The sequence below is a fragment of the Paroedura picta genome, chromosome 15 (assembly GCF_049243985.1).
Source record: "Paroedura picta isolate Pp20150507F chromosome 15, Ppicta_v3.0, whole genome shotgun sequence".
Taxonomy (NCBI): domain Eukaryota; kingdom Metazoa; phylum Chordata; class Lepidosauria; order Squamata; family Gekkonidae; genus Paroedura; species Paroedura picta.
Genome location: NC_135383.1, coordinates 16,645,407 through 16,658,695, shown reverse-complemented (window position 1 = coordinate 16,658,695; position 13,289 = coordinate 16,645,407). Strand labels below are relative to the sequence as shown.

Genomic DNA, 13,289 nt, shown 5'->3' with positions numbered 1-13,289 from the left:
CAATGGAACAGGGGTCATAAGAGTAAAGCTATAGGGAGAAAGTACATGAGTAGCAAATTAGTAAACAGCATCACAATGTCCTAAATATTCAGTATGGTAATTCCTTGTTAAGAGCCTCTTGTGGCAGCAGACATGCAGTTTGAAGCTCTGCCCGTGAGACTGGGAGTTCAATCCCAGCAGCCGACTCAAGGTTGACTCAGCCTTCCATCCTTGCGAGGTCAGTAAAATGAGTACCCAGCTTGCTGGGGGGCAAACTGTAATGACTGGGGAAGGGAATGGCAAACCACCCTGTATTGAGTCTGCCATGAAAACGCTGGAGGGCGTCACCCCAGACATGATCCGTTGCTTGCACAGGTGATACCTTTACCTAATTCCTTGCTAGAAAAGCAAACCAAATCCTTTGGGTTCAGTTGTCGTCCAGAAAAACACTGGGAGAATTGTTGCTAGCCCAGACTGTCTCCTCCCCCGAGCTTGCCAGGGCTAGATCCTTTCTAGTCGCTTTCTTTTAATCGGGGCTTTGAGCCGCCCCTTGTAATTCATGATGAGCTCCGCATCCAGCCCTGAACCTTCGCAAACGACGTCAGGAAAACGAAGCATTGCAAGAAGGAGACTCGCCCGTCGGGCGCGCGACGAGGGGGCGGTACGCTTCTTGCCTTATATGGCTATAAGTGGGCGGGGCCGGCGCACCTTGCCCGGGCTTTAATACATATTTTACATACGAGGCGGGCATTTTATGGTAATAAGTAGGCGGGGTCAACGCGCTTCGCCTGAGCTCTAGAATTCTGCATCAGAAGCGGGCCTTGCACGGCAATAAGTAGGCGGGGTCGATACGCCTCGTTCGATCTTTTATTTTGCATATAAGAGGCGGGCCTCGCAGTGGGCGGGGTCGGCGCGCTTCGCCCGCGCTTTCATCCAGTTCAATATTTTGCATAAGAGGCGGGCCTCGTGTGGTCATAAGTGGGCGGGGTCGGCGGCTTCGCGCGGCCGCTCGTTCTTTTCCCCGGGGATTATCGGCGCGCTTTACATAACGGGAGTTACTCCCGGGCAGCCACAGGACTATGCGGGGCGCCAGCCAGCCATGGGAGCCGCGGCCAGCAGCGGCTGCGAGGCGGGCCAACCGGAGGAGGTAAGTCTGCGGCGCCCCAATCATCTTCTGCCGAAGTCGCGGTGCCTCTGAGCATTTCTGGAGTACCAGCACTCCAGAAGGGGGGTGGGGGATCGCGCCCCTCTGCCTGCCTGGGGGTGTCACCGAACTTCTCCCGCAGGGCTCCCGCTTGCTGCCCCCCGCCGCCGCCTGGTGGTCGCGGGCTTGGAGGAGCGTCCTGGCCAACGCAGGGCCCCCGCTGCTGGGCGCCAAGGCGGAGCGGCGGGCCCTGCCCGAGGAGGAAGAGGAGGTGGCGGCAGGAGCAGCAGCAGCAGCACAGGAGCGGGGCTTGCCCGAGGGCGTCGCCCTCTTCTTGCCGGAGTTCCCCGTCCGGCCGCCGCTGGGGCCGAGCCAGCTCAAGGTGGGTGCTGCCGGGCTTGGGGAGTGGGGGGGCGTCTCTTGGGTGCCTGGGGTGGCCAGGTAGGGACTGGAGGTCTCCCGGAATGATCTCTGGGCTTCTGGCTCCCTAAATCACCTATTCATCTACTGATCTGTTTAGTCCACTTTTCTGGCAAAGCTGGGTGTTTTTTGTTCTTTTTCATATCCTGCTTTTCGCTACCTGAAAGAGTCTCAAAGCAGCTCACAAATACGTTTTCCTACCTCTCCCCACCACAGGCACCCCATGAGGGAGGTGGGACTGAAAGAGCTCTGAGAGCACTGCTCTGCAGGAACAGCTCTAAGAGAGCTTACACTGGCCCAATGTCACCCAGCTGGCTGCACGCGTGCAGTGGGGTGATCAAACCCAGCTCTCCAGATTAGAGGCCTCTACTCTTAACTGCTACACCCCACTGACTACTTTGAAAGTTGGCCTGCGTGGCATTATACCCCGCCAATCGTATTGAGGTTGTCGCTTCCCTTCTCCTTGCCAGGTGCTGGGCTTGGTGGCCAAGGGCTCCTTCGGAACGGTGCTGAAGGTGCTGGACTGCCGGCAGGAGCGGCTCTTTGCCGTCAAGGTGAGCTTCGCCTTGTACAGTCACCCGCTGCCCTCACCCTGGCACGCACTCATGCAGGTTGTTTCTTCTGCAGGTGGTGCCCAAAACGAAGGTGCTTCGCTTGGATAGCCTAAAGCAGTGTAAGGAGGAGGTCAGCATCCAGGTGGGTATGCTGGTGCATAGTCTCTTGGCACAAGCAGGGGCGCCAAAGGCAAATATTGCTGAGTACTGTAACTCTGCACGTAAGCGGATAAGGGAGAGAAACGGTTAAGAGAACTCTTTCTCACGGTTACACTTCTTTCTCTTACCTGGCCTTGGAGTAGTAGCCGGTGAACCTTTGTGGAAATTAACCTGTTTTCAGTACGCTCAATGTGCATACATGAATATGTTAAGTGAGACTTGCTTCTGTTTTTGTAAGTAAAATTTCTTTCTCTTTTTACCATTGGTGTCAGATTGGCTTTGTAATTTCTTTGAACAGCCTATTGCCCTTAAATGGATAATGCGAGGGTTTGGGGATACTGTGCTTCCAAGGGAAATTATTTTTGTACATTAACCCCATAAATATTCCCACAGCAGTTCAGGGGTCTGGACAGGACTTTCTTTGCACGTGAAAAAATATACCTTACCAGATTGGATTTGGGCTTTTTTAAAGAAAGAAATTAGTTTGGGTTAAGGAAGGCTCCACAGTCCTCACCTGATGACCCAGGCTAGCCCTATTTTGTCACATCTTGGAAATGGAGCAGGGTCAGCTCTGGTCAGTATTTGCATGGGATGACAGCCAAGGAATTCCTCGGCCTTTGTGCAGAGGCATAGCCCTGACCTAGATAGCCCAGAATAACCCGATCTCATGAAGCTGAGCAAGGTTGGCCCTGGGTTGTATTTGGATGGGAGACCTCCAAGGAACATGAGGGTCATGACACAAAGCTAGGCAATGGCAAACCACCTCTGAAGTCTTTTGCCTTGTAAACCCTACAAGGTCATCTATCATAAGTCAGCTGTGAGCTGACGGAAAAAAACATAACAAGGTGCAGAGGCCAATAACAGCAGACCATCTGTGCTCTTCTCATGCCTTGAAAACCCTATGGCAGTGGCGACCAAACTGGCTCTCCAGATGCCCATGGACTACAATGACCATGAGCTCTTGTCATCAGGGGCTCATGGTTATTGTAGTCCATGGTCATCTGGAGAGCCACAGTTTGGCCACTCCTGCCCGACAGGGTCATGTGAGTCGGCTGCATCTTGATGGCGCTTTATATACATGTGCAGCCTACCCAAAGTGACCCTGTCACCTTGTTTCTCAAAGGGAGCAGGACATCTGCCAGCTATGGATTCCTTTTGTTTTGTTTTCCTGTTCTTTCTTGTTGTGGGGAACAGGAAGGAGTCCATGGGAAACAAACACAGACCATAACTTACGCCTGTCTGGTCATTTCTGCCCCTTTGTGAAGGCAACCTTGCTTGTTTGGCTCCTTACAAGGTCTTTGAGGTGGCCAACCACCTGTGAGACCAGGTGTGTCTCCCGGAGGAATGTAAAAATTAAAGGACTGAATTTCTTAGAACAAGTGTTTGATCTGAGTTTCTCCTTGCGTTGCCAGCTTTTTGTACTGCGCTGGATTCAGAGTTCTATAGTCACTTCAGTTGAGGGGCATAATGATTAGGAAAGACCCCTTTTTGAGTCTGTACCTGGCAGTGAAGCTTAGCGAATGCTCTCAAACCTGGCTCCTTTTTTGTCATCATTAGCTTGTGAGGCTGCGAAACTGTAATGGAGGACAGGAAGATCCATGGAAGACGGGCAGAGTAAAAATGTAGCGCAGTGGATATAAGGGAATGCAGTGCTTATATAAACAACAATAACACTTCTTTTATGAGTGTTGCTCTATGTCTCTCTGACTTCTTGACAAATTCTCCTTGTGGACAGTTTCTTCTGTAGTTGTTGCATTGCCCCTACTTGGGCCTTCTTTGTTCTCCCCCTTTTCCGGCTTTCCGTAAACTATACAGAACTGAATTTTCCAGGAGGGCTTTTTTTGCACAAATAGGGCTGAACAGTGACAAAACACGTCCTAAAAGATAGTCGGGTTAAGAGTTAAGGACTGCCATCTGTACAATTGTGTATGGTGTGTACAGTTGGTGGCTTTAAATGCTGCATAATTTTTGCCTTGCTTTAATGTGTCACGTTCATACTTAACATTTCAGTTCTGTTTTCGGACTTCAGGTTGATTTCTGCACTCCAAATGTGATGGTGTTATTTATTGGGTGTCCTGTCCTGTTGGTTGTATTGACTTATTGTGTGTAATGTCCATTGAGTCTCAGTAAGAAATAAATTCCCGTAATGGAGCAAATCTGGTGACAGTTTAGGAGTGTAGCATCCCTCCTTCCTTGCCCCTGGAAATTTCACATGCAATTTTAAAAGGTTTTCACAGGATCATAGAGTTGGAAGGGACCATACAGGCCATCTGGTTCAATCTCCTGCTTGCTGCAGGATCAGTCTAAAGCAGGGATGGTCAAACCGTGGCTCTCCAGATGTCCATGGACTACAATTACCATGAGCCCCTGCCAGCACAGTGCCAGGGGTTCATGGTAATTGTAGTCCATGGACATCTGGAGATCCACGGTTTGGCTACTCCTGGCCTAAAGCATCCATGATTTGGTTTTGTTTACATGCTTCCTCTGACTCTTTCTTTTACCAGCATTCTTTCCCCAAAAAAACATTCTTTATTAAGTATTCTGCTCCAATTAAAAGGGAGGAAAAAGTACAAAAAGGGAAGAGAAAAGAAAAAAAAATAGAGCAAAGAATAGACATGTCAACTTCATTACATTATTTTAAAGTCTCCAGCCAAAATGTAACTTAACAAAATACGAGTCCAGTAGAACCTTTAAGGCCAACAAAGATTTATTCAAAGCATGATCAACACGGCTACCCGCTTGATTCAAATTATAATCTATGCCTCATAGCATATTATATCGAACTTCTTAAAAAGTCAAATCACATCGACATTTGCTTTCTTTTATCAGTAAAGTCACAAGTCACCCATTTTCTTTCTCCTTCCTGCAAGAAGCCTTTTTGCCAGAATTCTGGTTTGTGTTGCGTTGAGGCCTGGTGGGGCCTGGCGGGGGGATGAAGATCGCCATTGAGCTCCCGTCCTGCCCCCTCCTCAACTCATTCGGGTCATTTCTTTTGTTCCCTAGAAGCAGGTGAGCCATCCGTTTGTCCACTGCTTAGGGGACAGCTGGCAGGGGCAGCGCCATCTCTTCATTAGTGAGTGATCTCTCGTCTGCCCTGCGGGCATCGCCTAGATTAGAGACCCTCCCTCCCCCTGCGTGGCGTGCTTGTGCTTTCTGTGCCCACCCACCCGTGTGACTGGTGTTGACTTCTCCCCCAAACGCCCCCTCCCCACGCCGCCCACCCACCCCACCCACACGCTCTGCGGATTAAGGGTAGTTTGTTCCCTCTCGCCAATGAGTGAGTCAGTAGGGATCAAGGGATTTCCCTTCTTTAGGCATACGGGCCTCAGATCCTAGCAGGTGCCTGCTTTTCCTGCATTTTCGCCAACCCTAGCAACAGAGCAATGCTGGGGAGACGAGAACAAGCAAGGTTGGTGCGAGCTCCAAAAATAACACCCGTCTCTTCTCTTCTCCAAACCAGTGTGCACATATTGCAGCACCGGAGATCTTTACACCTTCTGGAAATCCGTGGGCCCTTTTGCTGAGAGCATCATCCGTTTGTTTGCCACAGAGCTGGTCCTGGTGCTAGGTGGGTGTCCCCTCATGGTTCGGCCCACCTCGGTGCGGCGAGGAAGAAGAGCTGGGAGTGTTTGCAACTTCCGCCGCTTGTTTTGATAGAATACGCAGAGGGGGTGGGGTGGGATTGGCGTCTGAATATTATAGGATGCTCATTGAGCCACGGTCTTTGTTGGCGTGCCCCAGTTTTGCTCGGATGTCTGCTGACGGCGCAGCCCTTTTAGCAGCGCACTGTAATCCGATTGGCATCTTGGCCTCAATCGAAGAGCAGGGGAGCACCTGAGCCATCAAATCAAGGAGGGATCTGGGTAGCGATTCTCTCCTCGTCCCTCAGGTGTGACTTAAGGCTGGTGTTAAATTTTCTCCTGAGTGTGGATAATCTCCGGCCTCCCATTGATTCGGAGCTTCGGAGCTCTTGCCAAGTGGAGCCGTTCTGACGTCCCGGGAACTGCTGCGAAGTCTCCGGGCTCCAAATAGGCTAGGTCAGCCGAGGAAACGGGTGGATCAGGATTTGTCTTGGATTCATGGGATCTCCTTCCCAAGCAGGATCCCACCTTGCCGTTCAAAGCCAGTGTGCTAAAGGAGGCCAGCCAGTGCTACGGTAGATGATTGCGATCTGTTTTTTGCTTTTTTAAGGGGGTGTTAAAAATCCCCCCAAATGAAAAAAGGCAATTAAAGATACTAGGGTGGGATTGAAACTTTGCGTGGCCTTCTTCTGTAACAACTCAAAATGGAGCCTAATAACAGAAGGGGAGGGAGGTGGAGCAGGAGAGAAGAGAAAATCGCAGGATGGGAAGGGAGAAGGAGGAGAGCTGATGGGGATGAGTGGCTGGCTGGTTGAGCCGGAGGGACTGGAGGGCGAATGTATGGGGCGGACTGCGGAGAGGAAGGCGGGCAGGCAACTGGGCAAGGGAACAAGAGAAAATGAGAAGTAAGTAGAGAACGGGATATGTGGAGGGAGAGCATGGGAGAGAAAGCAAGCTGAGATGTATTTGCTGGATGATTTATTTGGACATTTTCGCCCCCGGTTTTCTTCACCGAGGGTGGCGCCTCAAAGCAGCTTGCAATGTAAGAAAGCCATCAACATACACAAAGATACAACAAACCTACCTGGCCACAACAAACTATTACAGAGGGGAGGGAAAAGAAATGGAGCAGGTGGCTTGGACTCCGCTAGCAACAGTCTTCTTTCTGTCTTCCAGGAGGCAGCTCCCTTTAGGCTTACAGGGCGGAGCAAGGGGTAGAGAGCTCTGACCTTGACAGCAAACGTTTCTCCAGGCACGGAGTGGAGAAGGATGGGCCAAAAGAGGAGAGGAAGAGGAGGGGAAGTGTGGGCTGCCAGAAATAGGTTTCTCCCTCTCGTGGGTAGCATTGCTTTAGGATGCTTTGGGTTGATCCTGCGTTGAGCAGGGGGTTGGACTAGATGGCCTATAGGGCCCCTTCGAACTCTTATGATTCTATCAAAATTCTGTCTTTCTTCCCCCAGGGTACCTTCACAATCTAGGCATCGTGCATCGTGATGTCAAGGTACAAAGCCTGTTTCTTTCCCCTCCCAGGGGCTGGTTGAATAGAGCCATTTCTTCCAAATTTGGTCTCTCCACTGGGACGCATTTGCTCAAATAGCACCTCTCCTTGCCCCCCCCCCTTCTGTGAGGAAGCAGTTTTTTTTGCCTAGAGCAGGTATGATTACAGGGCCAGATCCGAACAGAATGTAGCGAAGGAGGGAGGCAGAGTGGGTTAGGCTGGGTGGCCCTGCCTTATTTTAGCTATTTGTTTTCTTTGCAGATGGAAAATATACTCCTGGATGAACGAGGTATGCGTTTCACAGTCAGTGGGGTGTGATGCAAGAGGGGAAAACCTTCCTGTAACACTATAACCGAAGAGCCCAAATTTTGGGCCAGATGTTCTGCAGCTGAGCCAGGCAAACACCAAACTCATCAACAGCATGTAACACATACTGGCATCTTGTGGACAACACTGATCGTATTTAAACAGTGAATGCAGCTTTAGAAATGCTGGTTGTTAGTACCAACGGCCTTATGCATGTTCCAGCTGTGTACTTTGAGTATATCCATGTTTTAAAAAGCATGCGTTCTGTTCATTTGAAAAGAAAATGTTTTCTAGGAGTTTTTTGAGCCCCCTTCTAATGGGGAAAAAACGACCTAGGCAGGGAACTTCCCTCCTCCCGCAATTTTATCAAGAGAGCTGGGGAGCCATGTTTGTCTGTAGCAGTAGAAAAGCACAAGAGTCACATCTTAAAGATTAACAAGATTTGTGGCCAAGGAGGAGCTTTTGTGCATCGCTGCTCACTTCTTCAGATATCTGGAGCATCTTAACAATTTACAAAATTGGTGGAAGATTCTCACTTTCTCAGATATCTGAAGAAGTGAGTATCTTCCACCAATTTTGTTAATCTGTAAGATGTTCCTGGACTCTTGCTCTTTTCTACTGTCCCAAATTTTCTGTTGCAGACTTTGTATGTGCTTTTCTGGGACTTATGGGATATGTGAATTATGCCCCTCTCTTGGAGGGTCTCATTCTAACGCCATTCTTCACCCCCCCCCCCATCCAGGGCACTTGAAGCTGACTGATTTTGGCCTTTCCCGCCATCTGCCTTGGGGCAAGAGGGCCTACACGATCTGCGGGACCCTCCAGTACATGGGTACGACCACAAAGGCAACAGCCTTGACGGAAGAGCAGTGGGCTTGGTGGCTTCCGCTGGGGTTATGACCTGCCTCTCCTTTCTTTCTGGCAGCCCCCGAAGTACTGAGTGGGGGTCCCTATTCGCACGCTGCGGATTGGTGGTCGATGGGAGTGCTGCTTTTTGCCCTGGCCACTGGAAAGGTGAGCCTGTGGGTGTTTCCCTGCAGGAACAGAAATTTCTTGAGCCATGTTGGGAAGGACTGCGGCTCAGTGGCAGAGCTCCTGCTTGGCTCAGTTCAGTCCCTGGCCCTTCCCATTAAAAGGACCAAGCAGTGGGTGATCGGAGAGCCACGTCTGAGTAGAAAGTACTTCCAGCTCTCCGCTTTCCTCCCCTTCCAGTTTCCGGTTGCTCCAGAGAGAGACCACAAGGCCATGCTCCGGAGCGTGCAGAGCTGTAGCTACACGGCGCCAGTCACCCTCAGCCTGGGCCTGCGTTTTCTCCTCAGTGAGGTACGTATTCCTGCAGGCCCCTTGCCCTCTTCCTCTCCACAGAGAGCTCTGAAAAGTTTGGTTGCCAAGGGGTGACAAGGCACTTTCCACATCTGCATGCCTGGTGGATCAACCTGGTGGACTAAGTTCCCAGGGGAGCTGAGAGGGCCCCGACGGGCCTTTCTCAGTTCTGCAGGGCCTGTAAAACGGAGCTCTTCCACCAGGTCTTTGGGTGACGCCAGGGCAGTTAAGATCTGGGCCCCTCCCTGTGCCAGCCAGGTCATGGGGCTGCCCTTGTTGTTGCCCCCTGAGGCCTTAGCCTGTAGAGCTGGTGGGGGGGAGTCTATTTTATCGCCGTCAGAAGAGGGTTTTTATCTGCTTTTATGAATGCTTATGGGGATTTTGTTGTGGGGTACGTACATCACCCACCATGTGCCACTGTGTGGGAGTGCCAGGCTACACATTGAATAATAAATACATAAAAATAAATAAGTAGGGCTGCCCCAATTAATATTTAGAGGGGAGACCTCCAAGAATTTGGGCGGTGGTTCCTCCAAGGAGCACCAGGGGCCATGACACAAAGGCAGGCAATGGCAAACCACCCCCGATTGCCCCTTACCTGGCTGCCAGACAATCCTTGTCTCTCCTGGCTACACTGCAGATGCCATGTGATAAATAATAACCATAGAGGCCACCTTCTCAAGCAGCCGTTTCCTCCAGGTGAACTGATATCTGTCACCGGGAGAACAGTTGTAATAGCAGGAGATCTCCAGCCACAACCTAGAGATTGGCAAGCCTACGGGCACCTCCAGCGAGCCAAAAGCAGCTGGAGGAAAGAGCGCCGCATACATTCAGTTCCTCTTCGGAGAATGACCGTCCTCTGACCTCCTCTGCTTAAGCTGATTGCGTGCTGCTGGCAAGCCGGTCACTCAAGGCGGTAACGCCTTTGAGCGGCAAGGCAAGCAGCTGCCTCCTGGCACGCAGTTCCTGGGTAATGGGGGTCATCCTCTGCTTGCAGCTCCTGTGCCGGGACCCACAGCGCCGCCTGCGATACCCCCACCACTTCCGGAGCCACCTCTTCTTCCACGGCATGCCCTTCGACGCCGAGCTCCTGCAGAAGCAGCCGGTGGATTTCGTGCTGCGGCTGCGGCAAGCCAGCAAGGACACCCTCCTGGACACCACCGTCGCCTTTTCGGATTTCGACTGTGACCTCTTGAGCCCCGGAAGCCAGCCTTGGCCTGGCTGAGGCTGCTGGGGAGGGGAAAGGGGTGCTGGAGGCTGCGGGAGGCCGTGGCTGTCTTCTCAAGCGGCACCCAGTTCTCAGGAATCCGGTGCAGATCTAGCCGGGGAGGGCCATTTGGCTGTGTGTCTCCCCCCCCTTCCTTTGCCCAGGGCACCTAAGCTAGGGCCTTGTTCCTCCCTTGCTCTCCTTCGGTCTTTAAAGACAGTGCAGGAAGGCCCAGCAGGCATTCCCAGCCAGGTTCGAACATGAAGAATCTCTGCAAAAAGTGGTCCAGAATGGTGAGGAGGGGCAGCAAAGAGACAATTGTCCCAATGCAGCGTGGTGGAGAGGAACCGGAGGCAGAGAATGGTGATGGCAGATAGCCTCTTCTTGCCCTGTAGCAGCAGCATCTCTGGCGGAAGTGCTTCTACCATGTTACTTAGTGGGGCAGTCAACCGCAAGGATCTTGGGTCAGGACGCGTGGAGGCAGGCAATGGCACACCGCCTCCGAATGTTCCTTGCCTGGTTGCCAGGCTCTGATCTCCCGGCTACATGACAAATGCCATATATAATAAATTATAACAGTCTATTTTCCAATGCAGCTGTTCCCTCTAGGTCAGCTAATATCTATCAGGAAAGGTGGTCACAGGGAGGAGGGCAGGGAGCGGTTCCTGCTGGCAGCAGAGGAGAGGACTGGCAGGAATGGCTTTAAACTATGCGGGGAACGGTGCCAGCTAGATATCAGGAAAAACATTTGCCCAGTCAGTTGAGCAGTGGAATGGGCTGCCGAAGGAAGTGGTGAGCTCCCCCTCACTGGCAGTCTTCAAGCAGCAGCTGGACAGCGACTTATCTTGGATGCTTTGCGCTGATCCTGCGTTGAGGAGGGGCTTGGACCTTCCAGCTCTATGATTCTATGGATGTTTTAGGCTGCAAATTCTGCATTGAGCAGAGGGTTGGGATGAATGGCCTGTCTGGCTCCTTCCATCTCTGTGGTTCTATGATTTTATTATCACCTGGAGAACAGTTGCAATAGTGGGTGGGAGCTCACCAGCCCTGACCTGGAGGTTGGCTGGAAGTGCTTCTTTCATATTGCTCTGCCGGGCAGCCCATCACAAGGCTCTCGGATCTGCCTGCCAGGTGCCCTCTCTGCATCAGCAGGGGCACTGAATTAGGCTCCCCACCAGCCCCTTTCTGATAACGCTGTGCCACTGGCCCCTTCTCCTTTTGGAAGTTTAGGACACGGGGGGTCATCTTGGCAGTCTGATGCCAAGGAAGCAGCACTGAGTTTTGCTGTAGGGTGAGCATAGGTTGCTGAGTCGGCCGGCCTCTGAGTTTCACAGAATCCCTCCACAAGTGGAATGGAAGAGGACAGAGCAAGTATATTTTGCCACTTCCCAGTTAGGTCTGATCCTGAAGAAGCTTGTGAAACCCAGAAGCGTGCGTTTTCACACAGTTTGCCTAATTGTTAGTAAATGTTTTTCATCCTCCTTTTTGTATGAGACAAAGTTGTATGCCTGCTAGGACAGGCTCCTTCTTTATCCTCTTTGCATTGCAATCTGTGCCAACACTCCCACCCACCCACCCACCCACCCACCCACGCGCTCTCCAGTGTGTGGGAGCCAGGTCCCATTTTTCTCCCCATTAACCAGGATGGTGGAGCTGCCTCAGCAGCCTGTCTATTTGTTTTGTGCTTCATGCAAGCCACAATAAAGCCATCCCTTCTGTATGCAGCCACAGAGTGTTTCCATGGAGTGTCCCGCAGTCCCCAAGGCTGCAGTGTGTGTGTGTGTGTGGGGGGGGAGACACATCAGATCCAGAAGACCAAAGATTTTCCTCTTGACAAGAATCTGCTTAAGCCAGAAGAACTGCTTTGCTAGGTCAGATGAGGGCAAGGGCTGACAATTTCAAGAGATCTGGGAGGATGAGGCTTGGGGGGGGGGGGGAGAAGGGATCTCAGTGGGGTAAAAGGCCACGTTCCCAAACTTTTTGGGAGCTGCCTGCCCCTTGGATCCTAGGCCACATCCCTAGTGTCCCCCACACACACCAAACACATCTTTCCTGGAGTTAGATCTGCTGCCAATTCAAAACACAGTATATTGCCTACATTTATTTTGTGCAGCAGCTGTATTTCAATCGGGGGGAAGAATCTTTGTAAAAGTCTTTGTAAAAGGCTCGTTGGGTCATTGTGGGGGGGAAAGATGGGGAAAGAGAAAAACAAGCAGTTGGACATCCCCTGGCCAGGAGCAAGCAAAAGGCTTTTCCATCCGCCCAAAGATGGAGGCTTATGAGGAAAGGGCTGCCAGCCCTGGGTTAAGAAATTCCTGAAGTTCTGGGGTAGAGCCTGAGGAAGGGAAGGAGATCCCAGCCAGTCAGCCTTCTGAAGCTGTCATTTTTATTGGGGAAGGTAAACAGGGTTGGCCCTGGTCAGCGCTGGAATGAGAGACCACCAAGGAAGTCCAGGGTCGCTGCTGCCAGAGGCAAGCGTCAGCCACCGTGGAGCATCTCTTGCCAGGAAAAAGAAGAGTCAGGCTGATACCCCTCTACTGCCCCCAAATTCCTCACTGCCCCTTTGTGGGGAGCCATACTGCACGCTTTGGGGACCCCCACAGTAGATTCTATCTTCCAAAGCACCACTTATCTCCTTTTGTGTATTATATTTATATACTGCCCTCCCCGAAGGCTCAGGGTGGTTGACATCAAACGACCAATACAAATAACTCAGTTTATAATCGTACAATAATAGCAACATTATGGAGCAATAGAACACTGGGGAGGCCAATAAGCGTTACTGATGGCCCAGTGGGGTGGGTGAGTCTACAGTGAGCAAGGAATGGACTTATTTACAGCAGTCCTACTTGGCCACCCGGGACAATGTCACGTTGTTGCAAGCCAACACCCACAAGGTGCTGAATTGGGTGGGGCTGCGGCCTCAATGCACGGGCCCAGCGCAATGAAGCGGGTGGACTTTCGCCGTTGAGAAACGCATGGCAGGCGCGGGGCGGCCAGTTCCGGAAAGGGGCGTGTCTCCAGCAGGAGGCCCCGCCCTCTTCCCGTCTCCTCTTCCAGTAGGGCGCGCGTTCGGAGGCTGTCGTCAAATGGGCGGCACCCACTGTGACGTCACCCG

General features: G+C 51.8%; 1 protein-coding gene across 1 annotated transcript; it reads left to right on the top strand.

Moving 5' to 3' along the window:
- The first annotated feature begins 730 nt into the window (after positions 1-730).
- RSKR (ribosomal protein S6 kinase related) lies at positions 731-11,891 on the top strand. Its single transcript, XM_077311850.1, has 12 exons — positions 731-1,126; positions 1,266-1,505; positions 2,014-2,097; positions 2,171-2,239; positions 5,260-5,329; positions 5,717-5,824; positions 7,298-7,338; positions 7,597-7,624; positions 8,384-8,473; positions 8,567-8,655; positions 8,854-8,964; positions 9,962-11,891. Exons 1-12 carry the CDS (start codon positions 1,079-1,081, stop codon positions 10,187-10,189), a joined length of 1,206 nt encoding a protein of 401 aa, XP_077167965.1. The 5' UTR covers positions 731-1,078; the 3' UTR covers positions 10,190-11,891.
- Positions 11,892-13,289: the final 1,398 nt, after the last annotated feature.